The sequence below is a fragment of the Procambarus clarkii genome, chromosome 14 (assembly GCF_040958095.1).
Source record: "Procambarus clarkii isolate CNS0578487 chromosome 14, FALCON_Pclarkii_2.0, whole genome shotgun sequence".
NCBI classification, from domain to species: domain Eukaryota; kingdom Metazoa; phylum Arthropoda; class Malacostraca; order Decapoda; family Cambaridae; genus Procambarus; species Procambarus clarkii.
In genome coordinates this window covers 10,793,815-10,820,495 of record NC_091163.1, presented here as the reverse complement: position 1 = coordinate 10,820,495, position 26,681 = coordinate 10,793,815, and the positions used below count along the sequence as shown (strand labels likewise).

The following is a 26,681-nucleotide window of genomic DNA, read 5'->3' as shown; positions in this document are numbered from 1 at the left end:
TTATCAAAAATAGTTGTTTTGTTTTGCCTGTACTTTCTGGACAGTTTAAGGTAGACGAGCAGACTAGATTTTGATCCTATTGTTGGTACAGTAGTTCTGCATAACGCCAGAAGCTAGGTAGTGTTGAGAATCTCTGTGGTACCAGAGCCTTAAGCACAAGGGAGAAACTAAGAGGCCCCGCCCAGAGAGAAAGAGATAAAGACTGGGCAACAAATTCATGGAGACTAAGAAGGAAAAGTGCAAAACCATAAATGAACAGTTTCAAAATGTCTTCACACTAAACTAGGTTATCATTGCACCACATACACACACAAATGCTACACTTTTTAACTTCAGAATTGCTTTTAAATACATGGATGGAGAAATACTAAAGAACGTGTTCATGACTTTTGTTAGACCAAAGCTGGAATATGCAGTGGTTGTATGGTGCCCATATCTTAAGAAGCACATCAACAAACTTAAAAAGGTGCAAAAACATGCCACTAAAAGTGGCTCTCAGAACTGAAGGACAAGAGCTACGAGGAGAGGTTAGAGGCATTAAATATGCAAAAACAAGATAGAAGAAAAAGAGGTGATATGATCACTACGTACAAAATAGTAACAGGAATTGATAAAATTGATAGGGAAGAATTCCTGAGACCTGAAACTTCAAGAACAAGAGGTTATTGATTTAAACTAACGAAACAAAGCTGCCAGAGAAATATAAGAAAATTCACTTTTGTAAACAGAGTAGTAGACGGTTGGAACAGTAATAATTGTCAGTAATTTCAAAGCGTTATATGACAAAGAGTACTGGGAAGATGGGACACCACGAGCGTAGCTCTCATCCTGTAACTAAACTTAGGTAATTACACACTGGGTTTTCAGAGCATCACCTACAGCACCTAGATGTGTCTAGAGACTATGTGAAGTAAAATTCCCTAAACCATCAATTGTAGAAAACAAACATTGCAACAACAGCAACAAAAGTCGCCATCATACATCATCAACACCATTAAATCATCATTAAATGTTCACATTAACCCTTTCACATTTTTGCCCCCTTACCAATTTTGGGTGCTACCAGCTTCTTGGGCCAAGCACAAATTGATTAATGATATTTTACTTACAATGCATACTGTGAAGTTACAATACATGGTAAAGTGTTTAATTTGGTATAGTTTTTATGATTGTACTTTGGTATAGTTTTTATAGTTGTACTTTATGATAGTTTTAATAAAATGCAACAAAAGCAAAATAAAATATTGTAACAAAAAGGAGAGTTAAAGTTAGATGACATGACGCTGAAAATGATCACTACAATCGTCATTGGAATGTTTTGGCGTTTTGAGCAAATGACGACTGTAGGCATTAAAAAATGTTAAAGGGGCAAGTCTAACTATAAGATACAACAATTAAGACAATCACCAACACCGATGCATAACCCTGATGTGTCCTATTATAACACTTGTGCAGTCCTTTAAAGGAGAAAACCTTTGCACAAACTGCACGTTTCCTAAGAGGAAATTTGGGTATGGAAAAAGGAGTGTGCTTAAGAGTACAAGTAGTGAATAAAAAAAAGCTGATGTATGGGAGACGGGTATAATAATGAAGAATTATATGAGAGATGTGGAAGAGTGAAGGGGGTGATGGAATCTGAAATGCATATTTGTGGACTGGGTTCAGTTTAATACTCTTAAGTGGTATGGACAAGTTAGTAGGATGCCTGAGAAATATTGAACAAGAAGGGTATATCAGTATGAAATAAGGACAGGCAAATAACCAACATTTTGGAAGAGTAGAGTAGAATAATATATATGTAAGAATGGGTAGAAGGGATTTAAGAACTTGATACAATGAAATGTTTGTGTGGTGATCACATCTTGTGGAGAAACCTTTGTTGTGGCCATCCGGTGACAAGCAGCTTCCAAGAGGAAGAGATCAGAGGCCATGGATACAATTACAGTACTTGGAAATCTCTCTCTGAAACTAAGTATTTCTTAGAGGTATTCTGTGTACAGTATAGTACTTAAATGAGCCTTCCAACTGTCATTCTGAGCTGACTGAAGAACTGAACAATATAACCACCCTTCATTCATGGATAGGATAGGGGGTGGCATGAAAAGTTCCCAGTTACATCAGAGATCTAAAGGTTGCACCAATCAAGCTAGAATTTAGCTGTGTCCAGGAGAGAGAGGCAAATACTTGCCTACAGGAACAATCATGTGGTTTAAGCACAAAACTTAGGTAAAAGGGCACATTCTCGAACAAACATTGTAAATAAGGATGTGATTTGTAAATTTTTAGCTGCAAAATAATTCTCAAAACTGGCAATGAGCAAACTAACATAAATGTATGGACTGACTTCATCACGCTCACCTGCACCTCTTTTATACTGGAGCCATTGCCAGTTTGCTTGCTTCTTCCACTTGTCTTCTTGATAGTAGTTGTGCCCCCCTCTTCACTGAGGCTCACCCAGTCACCACTCTCTGTCCTTGCCACCAAAGACACGCCCTGTTAGTAACAAAGAATCCAACAATTAATATATAAAATGCATTTCAAGTTACTGTATTTGTTTACTTGTCAGTGTGAGTACTTTGTGTATAATTACCAACTTCTAAGTTTCAGAAATGGTTTCTGAAACCATCTGCCCTAGATGGTGAGTTGGTCGGATTGCGAAAGGGATCGGGGAGTTATGATTAGTAAGAATATCCAGCATCCAGAAGAATGGAGTGAATGCAAACAACACTTACCAAAGGGGAATAAAAGTAGTCCCAAGAACTGAAACTTTGAAGAAGAGAAAATAAATAAGGACGTGTCATTGCAGACCAGACAGGACAGGAAAAGATGGACAACTCAAAACGAGTAGAACACTTAGAAAGGGACACCGGAGGAAGCCGAGTACCTAAAGGAGCCACAGAGACAAGAAAAATAACTGGGAAAGAAGAAGGAAAGAACAAGGAGGAAGGAAAGAGAAAGCAGGAGGCAGGGCTGAGGTAAAGGCTACAAACAGAGAACCGCAGGAGATCCAGAAGCAGAGAAACATGAACCCCAGAAAAAACACAGGGATGAGGTGTGTTTTTTCACCACCCCCACAAGCCCAACAAGAGGAGCACAGCGAGATAAGTACAAACTTACCAAAACAACAAACGACACCACAGCAGGGATGCAGGAAAACATAGCAATCCACGCACCTCCCCACACTTAACAAAGCAGACATAACCCAAACCAGAGATATGTCACATCAAAAGGAATAACAGTCCCCAATCAGAACAAGAGTGCATGAACTAAATGAAAACTGCCCAAAATGCGAGCGCAAACACACAGCAGCCAATTATAAACACAACCAGCAGCACTGCCCAGTGGCCGGATGTGGAAGCACTCCCAGGAAAGCAAAATGGCTGTCAAAACAAACAACGAAACTAAAGATGCATGTGCCCGATGTGAGGGTGCGTAATTCAAGCTGGCAAATATGGTAAACTAAATCAGAAGGGAAGGAGGAAACGAAACCCCCCTCCCCCCACCACAACACCCCAGCCCAGAAGGCACAAAGGCCCAAGCTGGGGCAACTAACGGCCCCCCCCCCCTTGGAGACCCAGGAACCTCCGACAGAGGACCCAGGGCAGAGCCCTCATCCACGCACACCACCCCTGATGAAAAGGTGGAGTCCAGGGAAAAGTCAAAGAAGGGAGTCAGCAGGGTCGATCCAGAAGCTTCGGCGGGAAAATCAGACTAAACAACCTCCGTCCCCAAATTGGAAGGGGCAATTCCTGAAGCCAGCCGAGCCTCATCCCAAGTTAAGCCCTGCCTCGGCTCCAAAACCCTCAGACGTTTGGAGCTGGAAGCAGAGGCTGGAGGAACAGATCAAACCACACCCTCCTGCGAAGGAGGCAAGGGTGCGGATGGAACCATGGTTGAAGGAACCAACACCATGAAATCCTGGTCTCAAAACACAAGTGGGGCAGCTCCGTGGCTTCCAACCGGGCAACTAACCTGGTTCGTTGAAACAAAGAAAACCGAGCATGCAACGCAGCCGCTGCCTAACCCCGAACATCCTCAGACAAGGAATGGGTAAACTGAATAACAAGCCGAGAACAAATCCCCCAAGACTCAGTGTCATAGGTGTTACCGACCCAACAGGCAGCATGACAGAGGTAGGACGGGTAATCATTACCATGAGGCAGGAACAACGAACAACCAACGACATCCCACAAGGAGAGAGAGAGAGAGAGAGAGAGAGGGCTTGGAAGATGCATCCATGATACCCCCGAGCCCAACGGGGTTTTCTAGGGCCCGTAAGGTACGTTAGCCCCATGAGAAGCCTAGGCACTAGGGCTAGCTAAGCCGGTAAACCCTGTCAGTTAAAGGCAAACTGACAACCAGAAGTCACCCTGAAACTTCGAGGCAACAAAGGACGACCACCAACACTACTTAGGCAGCCTAATAGGATGCTAGGTAGACCATCTCCGCCAAAGTCAAGCGAGTATGCTAAAAACAAAACAAAAAAAAGCTTCAAAGCAACACACAAACAAACCGGTCGCCAGAGAGAATCGTCGGCTGCCGCTGTATGCAAGCTGCGCCAGCCGCAGTGTGCTCCACCCAGCAAAAACCCACTCCCTACCCGGGGCAAGAAGGAAAGCCCAAGGCCCCCGATGTACTCCAAGGGCAAGACGAACAACAGAAGGGGAAGGATTAGGGGATTGGCACGAACGAAACCAAACTTGAGGCGACTAATGCCCCCAAATCCAGGTCCCTATAACCAAAGTGAGGCAGCCTCGGGGCATCCGGAAAGGCAACTAACCTAGCGTGTTGCAGCAACCTACACCGCGCATGCAACACTGAAGTTGTTTGCACTCAAATATCAATATCAGTGGACTGGATGAATTGGAGTACAAGCAAGGAAGACCACTTGCAGGGCTCTAGGTCAAAGGTGTCATTGACCCAACAGGCAGCATGGCAGAGGCAAAAACGGTGAGTGTCATCCTGAGACAAGGGGACAGAGCACCCTTCAAACTCGCACTAAGCGAGAAGGGGAATCAGAGGATCCATCCATTGGAATAATGAGCCGCAATTGGGTTTTCCAGGAACCTTAGACTGACTGCTAAGGGAAGCCCAGGCAAGGTACTGCTAAACAGTGATCCCAGGCAAGGTACTGCTAAACGGTGATCCCAGAACTACAAAACAAACAAAAACAAAAGCTGAATCCCTGCAACGTGTACAATCAAGGGTGCCTAGCAGAGGGCCACCAAAATAATACAAGAGATCCTGTAGCCACACTGGGGCAGACCCCCACCAAGCAAACATAAGAAAAAACCAGCTTTGAATGTAATGAAACACCATTTTCTGGGTGAGCCCCGGACACTCCCTGGAGCTCATCAGGCTAATGTATGTAATATTAGACCGCGACATTAGCTATGGAGTTCAGACCTACCAGGGACCAGCACCAGAACCTGGCCCCTTCAGAGAGGTTTCAGGGAGCAATGGCCCTGGAAAAGCCCCTTGTGGTTGGGGGTTTTCCTTATCTGTTATCGACCGGGGTCAGGCACCCAGAAAGGTAAGCATAACAAGGAAGAGAAAATAATTTTTTGGAAATAAAAAATTTTGGTGCCCCACAGGGGTGTCATATTATGTCATGTCATATGTCACGGGGGTTAGCCTGTCACATTAATGTGGCGCAGTGCAGTGGTGAAAATATATTCCTAAATTCTATGATAAAAAGGTGTCTTAAATAGAATTTCTAATACAAAAATTACATAGGCATTTTTCACTAGAGAATACAATATAGGTCTTGATTGTTATAATTACCTTACTGTGGATATCTGTTATTTGCAGCACACGTGTTGGTCCATCAGTATCCACCTTCACAGCCAGTGTTCCAGAACCAGGCCGTAACCTCTGCCTAGATATGGCCTGCTCCAATGGGACGCCATTTCCCATTGTGCTATAGTGAACAAGTTGAGGTGGACCCAAAACCACATCATTCCCTTAAAATAAAGAAAAAATTACATAATATAGGGACATATAACAGCATTAACTCTATATATATAAAAAAAAAAAAAAAAAAAAAAAAAAGCCAGCGTTGAATGTAATGAAACACCATTTTCTGGGTGAGCCCCGGAGGCTCCCTGGAGCTTATCGGGCTAATGTATGTTATATTAAACGGGATATTAGCTAAGGAGTTCAGACCTACCAGGGACCATGAGCCAGAACTTCGCCCCTTCAGAGAGGTTTCAGGGAGCAATGGCCCTGGAAAACTCCCCCTGTGGCTGGGGTTTTTCCTTATCTGCCATCAACTGAGGTTAGGCATCCAGAAAGTTAGGCATAACAAAACAAACCCCACATGGTAAGAAACTAACAACAAAAACTGAACAGAGAGGTAGAACTCCCTACAATCCCAAGAAAACAAGCAAACAATAACCTAAACCTATCCTGCAATACGCATGCTGCCTGCACGTGAAGAAAATCATCATCAGTCTGGGTGAATTGAGTCACAAACAAGCAACAAAGCTCGCAGGACTCGAGGTCGAATGTGTCACCGACCCAACAGGCAGCACGACAGAGGCAAAAACAATGAGTGTCGCCCTGAGACAAGGGGACAGAGCAACCCTCAAACCTGCACAAAGCGATAGGGAATGCAGGGATCTCCTCCATCGGCCCCGAGTGCCCTCTGCAGGGTTTTCCAGGGCCCCTAGACTGGGTCTGTTAAGGGTTATCCCAGGCAGGGTACTGCTAACTGGCACCCAAAAGTACCTAGCAAACTGCTAAAAGCTCAACTCATGGGGCGTGTCCACTCACGAGGGCGAAGCAGGGGATGCCACCACACAAACAACTCTACGATAAGGAAGGCGGGAGAACAGAAAGCCGAACCCCACACCCAGCAAAAACAAAAAGAAAAACCTCGCAAGAGGACAACGTACCCGAAGAGAACAGAGCTGGCTGCTGTTAAAGGTGAAAACTAGCTATGCAGTACCCCACACCCCACTAGTGCAATAACTACCACTTTCCCCAAGGCAAACAAGGGTGGAAACCCCCAAACACTCTGGGCGGCCAAACGTCAAGCAGCGAAAGGCCAACAGAGGTAGACCCAAGGTGACTTGTGGAAGAAAACCCCTAGCCCCAAGGGCAGTGCTTACAGGGCACTCAAGGAAGGTGACCCTAAGCACATGCAGCCCGAGTACCTGAGAATAATACCAGCAGCATGCACGACCACCATAAAAGAAGCACTGAAAATAAATAACATCACTGAGAGAAGACTGGAGCTAGAGCCACGTGACTATGCATGATCCCATCAGCCGAGGAACTGGGGTGAGGGATCGCCGGTGCAAGGGTCTGGGACTCCCCCTTCCCCCTTCCTGGAAGGTGGGAGCTGCGCAGACATGCGGCATGGCTCATGTGATGTTGTGCTTGTTTGCTCATTTGGGGGGGGGGGGGAAGAGTTCTGTCCACTCGTTTGACGAGAGGACAGAATCCCCTATTCTGATTTATTAATCAGAATAGGGGTTTGTTTTTTGGCGCTTACTTTTCTGGGTGCCTGTCCCGGTCGATGGCAGATATAGAATGCTCCAAATCACATGTGCATTTCTATGGGCCATTGTTCCTCGTGCCTCTGTGAGAGGGGCCAGGTTCTGGCGCGTGGTTCCCAGTAGGCCTAGAACTCAACCCACATCAACTGATGCAAAATAGTTAGGGTATCCATATCAGCCTGGATAGCTCCGAGGAGCCATAGAGGATCCCTCCAGAAAAGTGAGAGTCACCCTAAGACAAGGGGACAGAGCAACCCTTGAACTTGCACAAAGCGAGGGGGGACTCAGGGGTCACATCCATCGGACCCGCACACCCCCGTGGGGTTTCCCAGGGACCTGAGAAGGAACTCACGCTCAGGAAAGCTCAGGCAGGGTACTGCTAACCAGCGCTCAAGTACCAAACAACTTTCTAAGAACTGAACCCTTGAGATGTCTACACATACGGGGACCTAGCAGGGGGTACCACCTGAATAGAGTATTCAGTACACAGGGGGCAATAATTAAGGCAGACCCCCCACCAGGCAGGCAAACAAAAAGAAAAAGAAAACCCCGCAAGAGGACAGCATACTCAGGCGGAACAGAGCTGGCCGCTATGATTAGTGAAAACAATTTGTGTATTACCTTGCGCCTCCTACCCCAAGGCGAACAAGGGAGACAAAACACCCGTAAGTACACAAAGGGTGGCCGAAAACCGAGCAGTAAATGGCCAAGCATAGGCAGACCCCAAGGAACTTGTGGAAGGTGGCCCCAAGCCCCAAGGGCAGTACTTACCGGGTACCTAGGGAAGGGAACCCTAGGCACATGCAGCCTGAGTACTGAAGAATGACTCCTGGCTCGCACACCCCCTATAAAACAGCCACCACACCACAAGGCACAGAGCTGAGACCAAGTCTGGAGCCAGAGCACACGACCTCTGTCTAGCACATCAGCCTCAGAACTGGGGTCTTGGGTAGCCGGTGTGAGGGGTCTGGGGCTTCCCCTTCCCCACCCATAGAGGGGGGAGCTGCGCAGACGGCAACGCGGCAACATGGTGACGTCATACAGGTACTCGTTTTTGTTTGGGGAGTTCTGTCCACTAGTTCGGCTCCCAGTAGCAATTAATTAGCCAGAATAGGGGTTTGTTTTGGGATGCTTACCTTTCTGGGTGCCTGACCCGGTTGATGGCAGACATAGAATGCTTCCAACCTCATGGGGGTTTCTATAGGCCATTGCTCCTCGTGCCTCTCTGAGGGAGCCAGGTTCTTGCTCGTGGTCCCCGGTTGGCCTAAAGAATTCCATACACATGACTGATGCCAAAGTCAGACATTAGCAATATCAGCCTGGATAACTCCGTTGAGCCGACGGGGCTCCCCCCAGAAAAGTGTACTTGACACTGATGGTGGGTATTTATATGAGGGTGATGTTAATAGAAGCAAGTACAGTATGGTGGTCAAGGCAACTAGTATAATTTATATACAAATACATTCTTGTGTATTAGAAACAAGATTTTTATCCAATTCCAACGCAAAACCCAGTTGTTTCAGATATGAATTAGGATGCATAATGACTGACTTTTGATCTCTTTCAACTTCCTTTTTGTTTAGGTCCAGATTCACACTGAAACATCTACAGTTTTAGCATGGCTTTGGAGCTAGGTTTGGATTTGCAGCGTACCATCTGTCACCTGTAAATGTTTTGTGAATGTAGAAGAATAAAAACTAACATGAAACTAATACAGATGTTTAATTGATTTTTTTTTCAGTTTATTTACTTTTAAGCAATGTTTTAAGCAGATATATCCAAGGGTGTCAAGAAACTGAATTTTTTTTATTAAATTTAACATTCTAATGGTTCACTGAAAATCAGGATTACATTTTTGTTTGTATTTATAACTAATGTTAATGCCAAACCTCATGCTATAACATAGAAAATAATTTATTGTACATTTTAACTGATGAAGTAGTTATTAGGCATCAAATATAATAGTAGTTGCATGATTAAGTAATTATAAATTATGCATTTTTGAGCCGCGGTCCTTAGTTTTCCCGGAGCCAGAGCCCACAGTCAACCCTGGACAGTGTTGACTGCATCTCCCTTTCCCAGCCATAAAAAATATCTGTTCAAGTAATCTTCTCATGTAATTTGGGGAAATGAGAGAAGTGGAGAATTCTCAATGCCCCAATGCCAATCGCACTGCAAAATACTGATTAGTATCACTAACTGCTACTCGCAATCACCATTAAATGGTAGTACTTTAAAGGGGGTTTCATGCTTGATGTTCATTTTATGTGTATGGTGACCCAGTAATTTGTGTGTCTGGATATATAAACCTCAGCTGTTCAGAGCTTCCTTCTTTGGCACCAATTATCGATGGCCTAAGGTGTTCAGTATTATTGTTTCTGGCAATGCTTGATGCATGCCTTCAGTATGGTTCACTTTCTTCTGAGCTGTTTCACTTCTCTAGCAGTGACTAGGGACTTTGCTCTGGACTCTGCCTTGGCATAGAGTACCTAGTTTTAACTCTCAGTGGTGGGCCACTCACTCAGTGGAAACTGTGCTCACCTAACTAGGCGAGTACAGTCTCTACTGAGTGAATCTGAAATTAGCCTGGCTCTCTGGGGTTTCACTTTGGGACGGAGTATGGTTGTTTCTGTTGTTGTTTTTTTGTCCTCTTTTTGTTTTTGTTTTAGGGCGACAGGTTTTCATTGTGATATGCAGTATACCCCACCTCTTCTGACTGTTTCCACTTCAGGTTCCTGGTATTGGGATGGTGAGTCTAGCTCCTATGGTGCTGGAGTCCTCCCGGCCTGTGACTGCTGAGTGGTGTAATTTGGTGTCTCCTACCATTTGTAAGTCTGTAACTGCTGTTTGCAGCTATGTGGGGCGGGCATCTCTTTTTTTTTTTTTTCCCGAAAGGCAACCCTGTTGTCTCTAGAATTGTCTCTATTGTGTGAAAGGTGATCCTGTTTGAGTCTTTTTCGCACCTTACAACATATTAATTGCTTCATGCATTTGCAGCCTTTCCTCTTCCCTAAAGTTTTTGGGGTGTGGAACCCTACTAAAAGTTTTGTGCAACTAATGATACTGCCCATATGGTTATATTATTTAATTCAGCTGTGTGGTGTTTGTCACAAATTCTCAGCTTCAACCCCCTGGCTGTAGCCCCCTGCCTGTGTGCTCCTGTTGAACCCTTGCAACACCTGGCTTCCCAGCCTACTTCACAGGCACCTTGATGACTCTGCCTTGATGACTTGATCATCAAGGGAAGGGAACTATCAAGAGAAAGCTCCAAGCCATTACAACTATACAGGCCTTCACCCTACTGTGAAGTAGAGTGAAGTAGGCTAAGAGGTTATCTATTTAACTAGACATTCTCAGGGTGCTAGTCATTTCAGAGCTGGAGGTTGATGTACAGTCGGCCATATCAGGATTTGCTTGGGATCGTCATTTTTGTCTTAAAAATGTGTACTCCCCCTATTTTTGGTTGAAAGGCTTATTTTCCCCTTCCTGGAAAAAGTAATGGTCCCATTGTTGGGGTCCCAATTCTTCACTCCTGATTCATTGTTGAGATTCTGCCCGAGACCGGATCCCTTAGCTGGCCCTTCATCTTCCTCTGAAGCAGTTTGGTAGTGGCATCATTTGAGATCATTTATTTGTTCCTGTTTGACTTTATGAAGGTTTGGTGATGATGTTTACTCTAGTTCCTGTTTACATAGTTGTATGTGATTCCCTTTTCTTCTGACCTGTGTTGTTCACCTGGATTATTTGACGTTGGTTTGAGCCCATCTGAGGGCGAGGTACCTCTGTCATTATCTAGGCACTAGCTTATATTCTCTCCAGTGTCACCATTTGTCTGCGGGGGTCACTGGAAGGGGCTGCCTGCCTCTGGTTGCTTCTGCTTTTATCTTGCCTATATGCTAATGTGATGAATGTAGGCATGGAGGTGAAAGAATTATGCCTTGGGGGGGCCTGTTTTTCAAAACTTTTCTGGTGTTTGTTCTCCTGTACTGCACTCTCTTTATAGTGAGCTCAAGGGCTAAGCTATTCTACCTTGGTTGCTTTATGCCAGCTTATCCTGCTATTGTCAGGGGTGGCACAATGGTTCAGTACCCTTTTAACCTTTATTTCTATCAGTACTGTACTTGCTTTGGCAGTGCTTCCACTACTTTTGGGCTGGTATGCAGCTGTAGGAACCCTAAATTTTGATACTGCACATGTCTTTTGTTTTTTCTGGGGTCAGGTCTCAATTAGGGAGGAATTATTATTATTACTTGTTTAGTAATTATCAATTTTGTTTTAGTAGTTTGGCACTTTATAAATCATGTTTTCAGAGGGAGTTTTAGGGTCTTATGGCCACCTTTCATTACATTTAGGGACAGTTTAGGGTAATTGATTCTCAAATGGTTCCTGTCTCACAATGTGGTAAATGACAGACTGGAAAGGCCCTTGTTCCTAATAGGCAATGAAAGTCTTTTGGAATACCTGGTGTTGCCTGTGTCTCACTGGTAAGAGCCACATTATAAGTCAGGAAAGCCACTGAGGGGTTTGCCCAGAAAATCACTTGGGTTCCAATGTATTATTTACACTAAAAGTTAATTCAGAAACTCGTCCCTTATTTACGGTAATGTTCTCAACATTATAAAGGGGCACACAAAGCTGCCTCACTCATCCTCAGAGTGTGTCCAACTGGAACATATATGTAGGATTCTTGAACTTGTGTATAGAACTGAGAGGTGCTTACAGGTGGTTTTCTTAGTTATTGTCATTTTCTGGGTTTCAAGCATAAAACTATGTAATGCCTCCACTATGTCCGTGATGAAACCATTATCGAAACCAGCTCTATAAAGCACTCCTGTATTCATATCAAGGTTAAATGTTAGTTTTTTAATTTCAATCTAAGACCTATGTTGAGCAAGCAGGCATTAATAGGGAAACATTTTAGCTAATCAATTGCTACTGATAAATTTTAGGATTTAGTAAATGATATTTACAACTATTACACATTTCAGATACATACACAACTGCCAAGAGCCCCCAGAATGAGTTCCTGTAATAATAAAAAATTAAAAAACAGAGTTGAATGTAATAAACACCATTTTTTGGGTGAGACCCAGAGCCTTCCCGGAGTTATACCAGGCTGATGTGTATATATTAGACCGTGGCAACAGTTAATCGATGGAGTTCTAACCTACCGGGGACCACGAGCCAGAACCTAGCTCCCCTCAGATGAGGCACGAGGAGCAATGGCCAATAGACACCCCCATGTAATTGGAAGCAGTCTATGTCTGCCATCTACCAGGTCCAGCACCCATGTAACAGGGCCCAGTCTTTAACCTCACATACTGGTTAAATGCTGGTCGTTATTAAGTAATCCTACATACCAGAGTTCTGTGGAGTAACCTTTAGTTCAACTTCTCGAAATCTAAAACGTTCGATCATTTAGATATCACGACCCGAGGACACCGTACCCTTTTATGCTACTCTGCAAACCTCTGAGACGCTGCCATCACCTGCTACATCTACCCACTGATGTAGTTCCCAGGGACAGTAGGTTACAGGAACTACTGTCCCTGGGAAGGTCTCCAACCGAGCCAGAACCCGAAGCAACAGCTGAACCGTAGGAAAGAGGTACAGGTAACCCCCACCTCGACCAGTCCTGCTGAAAGGCATCCACCACAAACGCCTCGCAGTTGGGGAGGGGCGTCAAATAGACTGAGACGCTGATACCACGTCAACGAGAAGAGGTCCAGAGTTATCTTGAGTTATCTTGAGATGATTTCGGGACCTGAATGGGGCAGCCCCCGAAGCCGCCCAAGTCTCATTACCAACTAAACCCTGTGCTGAATCCGAAACCCTCAGACGTTTGGGAGCCGGACATGGGGGAGGTGGAGGATGAACAACAGGGAAAGGACCAGGGAACACGGAGAGAACAAAATTTGAAGCGACTATCGCTACCAGGTCCAGGTCCCCAAAAGCAAAGCGGGGCAGTCGCGGGGCAACCGGGAGGGAAACCAACCTAGTGTGTTGCAGTAACCTACCTTGAGGTGCTTCCAAGGCTTAGCGTCCCGCGGCCCGGTCATCGACCAGGCCTAAACCTAACATGCAATGCGGATTCTGCCTGTACTTTAACAGCAGTTTCCTTGGGATTGTAGGGAGTTTCTACCTCTGTTTTTTTGTTTTAGTTTCTTACCATGTGGGGTTTGTTTTGTTATGCCTACCTTTCTGGGTGCCTAACCCCGGTCGATGACATAAGAAAACCCCCCAACCACAGGGGGGGTTTTCCAGGGACATTGCTCCCTGAAACCTCTCTGAAGGGGCCAGGTTCTGGCGCTGGTTCCTGGTAGGTCTGAACTCCATAGCTAATATCCCAGTCTTCCCAGGGGTTTTGACCAAGTTACTAAATTATATAGGGAGATTTATGTACACCAGAAATGGAAGTGGGAGATGTGCAGATTTTCTAAAGATATTCTATCAGAGTTACAGACTATTGGGAATGTTGCCCATCATATGACAGGTTGAAATAACAATTTTACTCAGTGAAATTAGCCCATAGTATGCAATAAATACAGTGGAACCTCGGTGCATGATTGCACCTGAATAGTACGACAAAATGTACGACAAAAATTTAATTGGAAAATATGCTCTGGTGTACAACTTTCGATCCAGAGTATTAATCACTCAATCATACTTGTCCAAATCGGTAAGATCAGTTTACACTTATATCCTGCCTAGTGATTATCATGCTTGATTTCTCAGTGAACAATTTCATCTTTTTGTGCTTTTTTTTTATTGCTTAAGTTAATATTTTTAGGTGTGTGGAACAAATTAATTCAATTTACATTATTTCTTTTGGGAAAATTTGATTCGGTGTACAAATATTCAGGTTGCATTACATTCTTTAGAATCGATTAAATTCATACACCAAGGTTCCACTGTATTATGGAATGACTGATAACTTTCTTATTATGGCACCATCATGTTTTTAATGATTTTCATAGATGGACACAATATTACAAGAAACAGTTGGAACCTTAGGAAAACTACTGAGGATATTTAAAACCACATTCTATGGTTCATTTTAATTTTCAGTTGCAGCAGTTTTCATTCACAAAAATATTCAGTATTCACCTGGTCCTTCTTTCTCTGAAAGAAGCAGCTTTGAGTTTTTGAGGCTGGGGTGTGGGAAATATGCTTATGTGGTGAAATCCCTTTACAAACATATCTCTCTTGAATTTGTTTATTATGCATGGAAATATGATTCATGTTGGCTGTGGCACAAAAAATTGTGAATACAGTATTGTACATTTCTTTTTGGACATTCCAGATAAGAATTCCTGCTAATCCAGATGTCTGGCTAACTCTTAGAGGGACGGGACCCATATGATCAGAATTACCGAGAGTAGACAGTACAGTATACTCAACCGCCTAATTTGTTTATGTTTCTAGCACCACATCCTAGTCTACCGCATACAATATGTGGACTCGCTTCACCAGAAGCCTACCATTATTTGACTTTGTAGACAATCACAATCTAGCAGTTGAAAAAGAATCCCGTCATTGCATCCAGACTTTCGGTGGAAGTCTGTCTGAGGAAAAGTCAACTGTGAAGCCTTTGGTATGGACCATAACAGATAAACAAGCTTCAGCCTGTAGTTAAGTTGGAGGTATCATTAATTCATATATAAAAGCATCATTTCCATCATAATATCTTACCTGGAGCAAGTCCTAGGAATCCATCTTTAGCCTGGACAAACATATTGACATGGACACAGCATAGTTGGCCATCTTCAGTAAATCGCCATGTTTGTGTTAGTCTTCGTCGATCATCTGGCTTTCTCAACATCAGTGGAGTATATTCTGTGGGTTGAGGTGCAGGACCAGCTATATCCAACACCTGTTGGAACACAATGTCAATTCAACACGGCTGGAACGCAATATCAATTCAGTATAGTAGAACGTTTAAATTTCTATACAGTATTTTAGAAAATCAATCACTTCATATTGTTCCCACTGGTCATTGGATATAACACTAGATTTTAACAAAAGCAACAGGCAAAGACTTGTATCAAGCATACATGTCTTTGCTGGCCATGAATCTTAACTGGCTCAAGTGACAGATGAGGGTGAAGTATACAGAACGTCAAACATGATTACATAATAAACTATTGTGATTTAAGACAATCAAAACCATCCAGCCAAACACACGATGAAACTACTGCAACATGTTGCTGCAACATTCAAACAAGTTGTAACACCTTCTAAAATGTCATAAAAACTTTATAACAAGATGTAACAACTTTGTAACAAGGTAACAATAGGGACTGTTATGTTGTATGTTTGCAGGGATAATATTTATTATCTCCCTAATCTTTTATCAGTATTTGGCAAAGTAACTAATGGATAACATTTATTTGATAAAAAACCAGCGTTGAATGTAATGAAATGCCATTTTCTGGGTGAGACCCGGAGGCTCCCCGGATCTTACTAGGCTGATATGCTAATGTCAGACTTTGGCATCAGTCATGTGTATGGAGTTCTGTGGGCCTACCAGGGACCATGAGCCAGAACCTGGCCCCCTCTAGAGAGGCAAGGGGAGCAATGGCCTATTGAAACCCCCGTGTGGGTGGAAGCATTCTATGTCTGCCATCGACCAGGTCAGGCACCCAGAAAGGTAAGCATTCCAAAACGAACCCCTATTCTGGTGAAATTATTGCTACCAAAAGCCGATCAACTGGATAGAACTCCCCTAAAAGAAACAAGCAAATGATCATGACGTCACACGTCGCCGCGCCACTGTCTACTTAGCTCCCCCCACCCCGGGAGGGGAAAGGGGGAGCCCCAGACCCCTCGCGCCGGCTATCCACCATCAGTTCTGAGGCTGGATGTCAAAAAAAAAAAAAAAAAAAAAAAAAAACGCTGACCAAAGGAAGGGAGGGATGCCGAGGAGCCTCCAGGTCTCGCCCAGAAAATGACACTTCATTACATTCAACGCTGGTTTTCTGGGGGGGGGGGGGGGGAGCCCCTTTGGCTCCCCGGAGCTAACTAACCACAGAGGAAAACAGAGGAACTTACCAGGGAGATGGACGCTGCTCACTCCTCAACTCGAAGTCGAAACAACTGGCTGCAGCCACCGACCCAAGGCTACACACACAGCCGAGAAGGGCCAGGAACATTAACGAGGTATCGTGCGGCCAGGACCCTGTTCAACCTCTAAAAGCCCCGTGCCCGAATGGCAGCCCAAGACATATTACCAAAAACACCAACTAAAGCCGCGAACTTACGAATGTCGTGGGTACGGGGATAGACCGCAAGCTGGCTGGACCAATAATCCTGCGGACAACCTGGGATACCTGCACCCTGTAACAGGGAAGAAGGGAAACCGTGTCCAGCCAAAGCACGTCCCCTACCACAGAGGCTGTGGCACGCAAATAAAAGCTAAGAGACGCCAACGGACACAGAACATTATGCAGCCCCGGCCGAACAAACCATGCATCAACAACCCAAGGACCCCTCCAGAAAGCAGCAAACTCATTCTTCACCAGAAAAGAAGGAGATGGCTACAAACGAACAAAATGACCACCAGGACCGAAAAAGCAGAAGCCCCTGCACCGGAGGAGAGCTTGAAGTTCCCCAACATGACCCCCAGAGGCCAGTGCCAACAAGAGCCTTAGGAAAACAGTCTTGAACCGAAGGGGCCACCACAAACTGAGGAGAATAGAGAAAAGAAAGCACCTGGTTCAATGACCAGAATGGCTCAGGCGATGCATGAGCAGGCCGGAGGTGAAATAACGCCCGAGAAAGCTTGCAGAACGGAACAGAAGCGACATCCACCCCGAAAGCAAGCTGAAGTGGTTCTACCAGCACTGCATGTTACGAGGTGACAGCATTCGGCATAAGATGATGGTGCTGAAACAACCAAGAGAGAGAGGACAAAGCAACCTAATCAGAAATCGAAGACAACCTACGAAGTGACAAAAAGTGTCAAAAGGACTGTCAGGAAACTTCATACTGCCATCTAAACGAAACTCGCAGGTGGGACATCATCAACGAAGCCACCTGATCACCATACAAGTGGTGATAAACCCACGTCAAGAGTGGAGAAGATCAAACCAGCCATGTACTGGACCAGACCGATCTGATGAAAGAGGCAGAGCCGCAGGAAGACTCCTTGGGTTCGGGCACCGAACATAGGGAGCAGGGCGCTTCCCTGTCACCTGGAGTTTTGACATGCACTATGCCTCCTATTGATAAAGGTGAGCTGTTAAAAAAAATACAAATGGAGAAAGTACATAACACTTATGCATGACAAATAATATGAATATAAAAGAGCTTCTACCACCTACCAGAACATTGTTATATTTTCTAGCTTTCTTGCTTGTGGGATCATGAGGGGGAGATGATCCTTCATGTTGTAACATTCCTGTTGACGTCATACGCCAGAGCTGTGATCGCCTTCCGATTTCCTTTCGTGCCAATTTTACCCTTGTTCCCTCTGGAACATCAAGGACTAGCTGCTGGCACTCTACTGTAGTTGGGTCAAATGTCACATCTCCGTTGTCTGGACTCTCATTACTTCCACATGTTCTGCAAAGTTAAAATTGTAACTTAATGTTAAGAACTACATGCAGCTTTTTCACAAAAGTTTTTTATAAAACTAATACTGACAGTATATATTAGACACTTGGTTCCTTTCATGTTGATACATTATCTAATATAACTTAGAAATGATAGACACTGCCTTAGGAATAATATGGTAGAGGAGCAATCACAGGAATTAATATTACTGGTACTAATACTAAAAAAATTTCACTTTGTATCAACATTTTATAGTTTCACCATCTTTGTGTTTGTGCAAACTTATGCAGATAATGTTATACTTTGTCTACATAATTAATGAGGAATTTTGGTTAGTGTGGTAATGTTATTTTCCAGTGATTTTACTATGTGGGACAAGTATTATGGAAGTTTAGGTGTTTTGGACTATCCTTGCTCTTTCATTCCTATAATACTTTCTTATCATCTCTAGCCTACTGCCCTTCCCATTCATGATAAGTTGTAAATCAAGTACTAATGATTATGATGTAGCAGCTTTCAGAAATATTTCACTTCGCTATTACATACCTCACCAAACTCCAGTACTGTATAATGTTTCATGGTTGTTCTGCCTCATTCATATTGTGCATTTCATCACCATGTAATGGCAACAATTTCCACTGACTCTGTCTTAGTTTTGCACTTTTATTTAAATGCTCACTATGAATGGTTGACTAATGATGATCCAGTTATTTACACTTCAGGGCCGGGACCCTTTTCTGCTCTACTAATCAATAGAAAAGGCACAACAACAGATATACATGTTCAGTTCATACACCAGTAATGTTCATTGTCTCCCAGAAGGAACACAGTATTATATGAACACCTTTGCTGAGGACACTAAGCTACTAGGAAAGATAACAAATTTAGACGAGTGTCATGCCCTTCAAGAAGATATGACAAAATAAGTGTATGAAGCAACACTTGGCAAAATGGAATTTAGTGTGAATAAATCACATTATGAAATGTGGAATAGGAGAATAGGCCACACACAACCTACAAATAATGCAAAAATGCTTAAAAGAATACTGATTAAAGAGAGCTAGGGATGGCTCTGGACAGAAAACTGATACCTGAGGACCACATAAAGAACACTGTGTAAAAAGGATCTGCTGTACCTGCTTGATGGGTGTTCTGGGAGTTCCTCTACTCCCCAAGCCCGCCCTGAGGCCAGGCTTGACTTGTGAAAGCTCGGTCCACCAGGTTGTTGCTTGGAGCGGCCCGCAAGTCCATATACCCACCACAGCCCGGTTGGTTTTGCATTTCTTTTTAGAAAAATCTAATTTTATCTTAAAGATGTTCCCAAGTTCCCACAACTTCCACACAAGTTTCAACCAACTTCCCGGTTGTTCCCACAATATTTCTAACTGTGTACTGAGTACTCTTCCTTCTTCCGGTGCTTCCCCCTGCTAGGTCCTCGTGAGAGTACACGTCCCGGGGGTTCAGTTATTAGAAGGCTGTTTGGTAAATTTAGGCGCCGGTTAGCAGTACCCTGCCTGGGATTACCCGAGCGCGAATCTTTTTATAGTAAATGCTCAGGACCCTGGGAAACTCCTAGCGGAAGTGTGGGCCCGATGGATGTGGCCCCGGAGTCCCCCTCTTGCTTTGTGCGAGTTCGAGGTTTGCTCTGTCCCCTTGTCTCAGGGTGACTCTCACTGTTTTGCCTCCGTCTGCTGCCTGTTGGGTCGGTGGCACCTTCGACCTGAAGCCCTGCGAGTTTTGTTGCTTGTTTTTGGCTTCATTACCCAGTCTTATGCTGACTATGTGGGTGCAGGCAGCACGGGCTTTGCACGTCATGTTTCGCTGTTGGCGACGCTCTAGGTTGTTTGCTCCCCAGAAGCCCCGAGGCTGCCTTGTTTTGGTTGGTGTGACGAGGCTTGGGGGGTGTTGGTTGCTTCAGTTTCCTTCCACGCCCCTTTGTCTTTCCCCTGCTGCGGTTTAGTCTGTCCCTCCCTCCTTCCTCCCTGCATCTGGGTCCTTACCGTCTATGGGTTTGGGGGTTGGGGCGGGGCTTCAATGGTTTTGAGACTCGGGCGGTCTCGGGGAAAATTCCCTTTCCAGGGTAGCAACAGAGGCATTTGAGCCTGTTCCTCCAGCCATGTTGTATGAGTCTGCCAGTGGGCTTCCTTCCTTAATACTTTTCGCGGCTGCCCTGGTTTTTTCTTGTGTGGTCGGGGCTTTGGGGGGACGGCTCGGCCCTGGGGCCTGCCGTGTGGGTTCCCGGGGCTGGGGAGGGGCTGACTTGGGGGGGGCCCCAGGCCCTGTTGGACCCCGCCTGGGTTGTTCTACCCTCTGAGCGGGGCTTGCGGTTACAGGGAGTGGGGTTTTTCCTTCCCCCCTCTTTGTACGAGTTGTTGGGCATCGGCCCCTCCCTGGGCTCGGTTCCTTGTTCCTTTAGTCCATTGATTCCGTCATATTGGTGGGCGCTCTTTTCAGTTTAGTCACCCCCCTTTTTTCTTGGGATGGGACTTCCCTGTCATGTTCCCCTCTTTTTGGGGTTCTGCACGACTTTTGGTCTCGGATGCAACTGTGCTTTTATGAGCCTTCGTGGTTTGTGCTTGCTTCTGTGTGTTTTCGAAGGTTCAGGAACATTTTTCGCTACTTCCCGTATTATTGGAACATCTGGCGTCTTTCGGTGTGGCTTCCCTCCAGTCTTTTCTAGGGCTTGTTGATCCTCTTCTGGGCTTATTCTGGGTATTCTACTGAACTTACTGGATCAAGTTCTACTGAACTTACTGGATCCCGTAGCCTCTCCGAGGCACAAAAGCCTGGTTTGTGCCTCGGAGAGGCTACGGGATCCAGTAAGTTCAGTAGAACTTTGGTTTCAACCCTTTTACCCTATCGTAGCTCAGTCGATTAAGGCAGTGTCTGGGATGCTCCCGGACGCAGGTTCGAATACTCGTCACGGCCCTTGTGGATTTGTTCATTGGCTGTCACTAATGTTATTTATATCACAGAACGTGTAGGACATAAGTATGCACTAATACATTTACATTAATATATTCTTTAAAAAATAGAACGTATGGGTTTTGCTGTTATTACGCCGAATGCAAATGTTATATATAACTACATTTTTATGCACCATAATGAACCACTAAGTCAGCCTGGTGAGTGCGATAATTTTGCAATCTAAGCACAGCATACCATCACAATTGCTGACAGAACCTGACAGCAAAATGCCTCCCAGTATACTACAAACAATTATAACTTTAGCCATAACACTTTATTCTATTGTTATCAGAATCCTTTTCACTAAATCATCAATATGAATCATTTTCCACAAGTTTACTTTCTGAAGAAACAAGAGGTCTCATTTCATGATGCGTAGATGCACCAAACTGTTGCCAAGTGATGTGGATATCTATCTCATGCTCTGAATATCATAACGAACAATGGGTTAATTGATATCTGAACCTTGTAAATAGTTTGTAACAGAATCAGGCTCTTATATGACAATCATTGTTAATTAATTGCAGTTATTTATTTAGGGTCCCAGTAACACAGTCAGGTTCGTCCTCGACGTAAAATCGAGAATTCCGGGTTCAAATCCCAGGCTGGACAAAAAATGGCCGGGCACATTTCCTTTCACCTAATACCTGTTCACCAAGCAGCAAGTAGGTACTCAGGAATCAGTCAGCTTGTTGTGGGTTGCATTCTTGACGGGGTGGTCAGTAATTCAATCTAGGGCCGGGGGGGGGGGGGAGTGAGACCTTGATAAAAGCCTAAAGTGTATGAATACACTCAGGCTTCCTGTTCCCCGACGCAGTGAATTATTATTTCAACATTATTAAGTAATGCTGTGGGCACAAGGTACATGGCATAGCTATTAACTACTGCTGCAGCATGCGCTACTCATGGTTGTCCTCTCAGTAGTACTGACGCCCCTCACAGTGGGGCCCCACACGAGTGACCACGATTTTTTTCCCAAGATGGGGTGTGCTTACTGAGGCTTAAGGAAGTAGATGTGAGCCCTGTGTACCTGCAGGAATTTTAAATCTAAAGCGGTATTTTAAAATTTCCCCAACTGTGCCGCACAGTGTACAGATAATAAGCGAGATCATTCCCAGCTGTGCCGTGCTTTGGAAAGGTTAAAGCAGTTTCAAAGCATACACAATGCTCAGTTAAAAAAACAAAAGAGCAAAGATCAATGCACTTTCAAAACAAACTTACTAAAATCTTAGAAACAAAGTAAAACTAGAAAGCGAAAAACTAACTTAGAAGATTAATATTCAGATCACCAAAATCTCTGCAAAGTTTTGCGACTAGCATATGGGATGTGTGATAAGCCATGAGTATACAGCAGGCACACAGGCAGGAGCGAGAGGCAGCATTCCAAAACGCTTGGTAAATACTTACATGTGTAATGGCAATCTTCTTCCAAAGACATAAAAAACTCCTGTTAGTTAAAAGGGTTTTGTGGAAAGTATGCTGCATAAAAAATTAATATTTTTGTTAAAAATAATGTGAGGCACTATTTGCAAATAGAAAAGGAGTGGGGGAACACTCAAGCAACCACAAGAATGAAGTGCATTTGTCAAAAACGTATAAGAATCTATCCTTTATATTATCCATACAAATAAAAGCCACCAAAATGAATTGTATATAAATACTTACTTTTGGAATGTTCCGGCAAAGGCAATATAGATGAAATTTTCATAAGTGAGTGTAGCTCCTTTGCCAAGAACATTCATATTGTAAGTAGCTGACGTTCCTCCAGGAGCAATGCATGTTAGGTGGGGCGGCAAGGTGACTTCATCCCATGCATATGCTACGCAACATCTAGACTTTACTATAGTTCTTAATCGTTCCTCTTGTGTACCTGTCTGTAAAGTGAAAAAGACCAACATTGAATGTAATGAAATGCCATTTTCTGGGTGAGCCTCGGAGGCTTTTATTAAATGAGATTATTCCAGTCTATATTTCTGTAGGGAGCCCTGGTGGTTCCCTGAAGCTATCTGAACTGATATGTGCTATATTAGTTTGGGGTCATCAGTCATAAGAGTTCTCATGCCTACTGAAAACCACGAGTCAGAACCTGGTTCCCTCAGAGAGGTGCAGGAAGCAATGGCCTATGAGCACTTTACATTTAATGTCATAATTGCCATCGACTGGGGATGGACCCAGAAAGTTAGGTGAATCAAAACATACCACTGTCTAGTTTTGTGCAAACTACATCCCTAAAGATCAAAATAACTTTCCTAGAAAGAAACCAAACGAGCAACCCCTCAAGCGGCTAGCACTTCCTGTGCTAGTCTTAAGCTATGCTGTTGAAAGAACACCTGTTGGTAAGGGAGTTAATATTTGATAACCCTAGAGAAATTGACAAAATGGCATTGCAGGTATGGAATCAGGATGATAAACCGATAATTGTAAATGTCTACAACCCAAACTTTCCCAAGTCAAGCCTGGCTTTGGGCCGGGTTTGGGGGAGTAGAAGAACTCCCAGAATCCCAGTGGCTCCAAGAACTGAAAGGCAAGAGCTATGATGAGAGGTTAGAGGCATTAAATATGCAAAAACTAGAGGATAGAAGAAAAAGATATTATAACAGGAATCGATTCCTGTTAATAGTAAGAGGAATCCATAAAACTGATAGGGAAGAATTCCTGAGACCCGGAACTTCAAGAACAAGAGGTCATAGATTTAAACTAACAAAACAAAGCTGCCAAAGATGTATAAGAAAATTCACTTTTATAAACTGAGTGGTGGACGGTTAGAACAAGTTAGGTGAGAAGGTGGTGGAGGCCAAAACCGTCAGTAATTTCAAAGCGTTCTATGACAAAGAATGCTGGGGAGACGAGACACCACGAGCGTAGCTTTCATCCTGTCACTCCACTTCGGTAATTACACTTGGGTAATTACTCACACACACAAACACACACACACACACACACACACACACACACACACACACACACACACACACACACACACACACACACACACACACACACACACACCTCCACTTTCTCACATTCAAACAATCCTTAATTCCCATCTTCAAGGTCTCTACTGAATCATACTTCACAAACAAGTCGCCATTACAACTGTAATAAGACTGTATGTCACCCCAAGTGCGAAGACATCATCAAGCGATGAAGTCCTCAAACTGGGAGTGATTCCCGAATGCCCCTGGGAAGATAACCTTGACACACAAGGGCAGTACTCACAAAGCACCTAGGGAAGGTCATCATAGGTACATGCTGCTCCTGAGCTGTGTGTTGGTGTGGTGGCCACCACCACACCAACACACAGCTGGAACAACCACACAGGGCAAAAATACAGAACAGGAACTTGAGGCCAGAGGTGACTGATCTGACTACCAGCACATGAATTCAAGAACTGGAGTGGTGGGCTGCCGGCTTCCCCTTTGCCCCCAATGGTGGGGGGGGGGGGGGGGGTAGTGGTATTGAGCGGAAATGCTAGTCACATGAAGGGTTGCTAATTTGGTTTCTTTCTAGGGGGGTTATTTTGATCTTTAGGGATGTAGATTGCACAGGTTAACTAGACAGTGGTCTGTTTTGATTCACCTACCTTTCTGGGTCCTTCTCCGGTCAATGGCACTTATGACAAACATTAACTGAAAAGTGCTCATAGGCTAGCACATCAATTATTTATTTATTTATTTATTTTTTTATATTATATATATATATATATATATATATATATATATATATATATATATATATATATATATATATATATATATATATATATATATATATATATAAATAAATAAACTTTTCAACCATTTCAACTTTTGGAATACAGTACATGTGCAGGTCATGCCTCTAGGACAGATACCCTGAAGAACTGGGATTTATTTTGTATTAAAGTTTGTGGGAACATGCTGTACTTGCACAGTACAGCCAAGGAACAAAACCAGTGTCTGTGGCAATTCTTTTTCCATTTATTTGTTAACAATATATGCAAAAATATGTTCTATTATTTGCATCAATATAAATAATGGTGAAGAAAAGCAATTGGATGAACTGGGAGGGTATGAAACAAATCTGTGTTCCAATAACATTCCACTGCATTTTCATTTACCTAACATCACTTAATTACACAGGTCCTGAATGCCTGATATCTGGGTACAGTTTTTGTCAATAAACATGTAAATTCTGAATAATTACAAAATATTACAATGCCAAATTACTGGCAAAATGCTAAATAAATGCATTTTCTTACCTGATAGTAAGTTATCGTAACCTCCGAGAAATTGTCAATGCGGAAAGGAGGTGGAAGAGTGTCAGCATCAGTAAAAACAATGAAGTATGTTGCCTCGTTTATGATAACTTCTACACGCATGAAGAAGCAATGCCCACTGTTGTCTCTGTTAAGTGGTTATTATTCATTACATAATGATTTAAAATAATAATTTCAACAATATATAAATACTTTTCCATTTCTTCAATAATATGTTTATATACACCTACTGTATTTTGACCAAGTATACAAATTTAAGAATGGCTATTAGCAAATGAATGAGTGGCTGTTTTTAGAACAATAGTACAATATACACAAATCATAATAGCGTGATACATCAAATGAACAAATTCACAATGGCCATGATGAGGGTTTGAACCTACGTCCGGGATGATCTCAAACGCACCTTAGTCGATTGCACTACGACATGGTAAAAGAATTGCAACCAGGAGTACTACTGCCCTCACGAGGATTGTGTGAGGACAGTAGTACTCCAAGTCAGTCTCTCCGAGATACAAACCAAGGTTTTTACACAATTTCCCCATACACCCGGGCTCTGTCAATAAGCTGTTCTACCTCTTCGCCCTTACTTCAATATACACAGAATCACAATAGCGTGATACATCAAATGAACAAATCCACAAGGGCCATGATGAGGGTTCGAACCTATGTCTGGGATGATCCCATTTACGCCTGAGTCGATTGCGCCACGACATGGTAAAAGAATTGCAACTGGGAGTGCTACTGCCCTAACATTGATTCTGCAGTCTCTCCAAGACACAATTCCGGGGTCTTACACAATTCCCCCATGCACCCGGGCTCAGTCAACAAGCTGTTCTACCTCTTCGCCCTTACTTCAATATGCCTTGTGGATTTGTTCATTTGATCTATCACGCTATTGTGATTTCTGTGTATCTTGAAGCATGAGCGAAGAGGTAGAACAACTTGTTGACAGGCCCGGGTGCATGGGGAAATTGTGTAAAAACCTACTTTGTGTCTCGGAGAAACTGCGGGACCGTGTGAGGGCAGTAGCACTCCCAGTTGCAATTTTTTTACCATGTCGTAGCACAATCGACTAAGGCACGTCTGGGATCATCCCAGATGTAGGTTCGAGTCCTCATCATGGCCCTTTGTGGATATGTTTATTTAACAGTGCAATATACTGTGTAGTAGAAAGGAGAGTAATATATATTTCTAAATGGTAAAATAATGTAATTAAGAATGAAGGTAAACAACCTTTAGTATTTATTTAAACTGGATTTCTTTTGTTGTTTTAACACTTATGATGCAATTCCTTCATTGTATTGTTCAAGAACAAATAGCCTGGATGTGTCACAATGGAAAGATTGATGATATTCTGGCGAGATATAAGAATTTTGCATGAAGATTGTAACCTTTTG

The 26,681-nt window shown here is 43.6% G+C and overlaps 1 protein-coding gene across 8 annotated transcripts in view; it reads right to left on the bottom strand.

Moving 5' to 3' along the window:
• Vps13D (vacuolar protein sorting 13D) overlaps nt 1-26,681 on the bottom strand; it is a 249,867-nt gene that overhangs the window by 55,420 nt on the left and 167,766 nt on the right. For 6 of the 8 annotated variants that reach the window (XM_069324372.1, XM_069324377.1, XM_069324374.1 and 3 more), the window contains 7 exons: nt 25,264-25,408; nt 22,689-22,897; nt 22,431-22,448; nt 17,825-18,065; nt 15,195-15,375; nt 5,785-5,963; nt 2,359-2,493 (listed from right to left, as the gene is read on the bottom strand). In XM_069324372.1, coding sequence (XP_069180473.1) covers nt 2,359-2,493; nt 5,785-5,963; nt 15,195-15,375; nt 17,825-18,065; nt 22,431-22,448; nt 22,689-22,897; nt 25,264-25,408 — 1,108 coding nt within the window. The remainder of the gene's footprint in view (nt 1-2,358; nt 2,494-5,784; nt 5,964-15,194; nt 15,376-17,824; nt 18,066-22,430; nt 22,449-22,688; nt 22,898-25,263; nt 25,409-26,681) is intronic. The other 2 variants (XM_045763846.2, XM_045763861.2) reach the window with 1 other exon arrangement.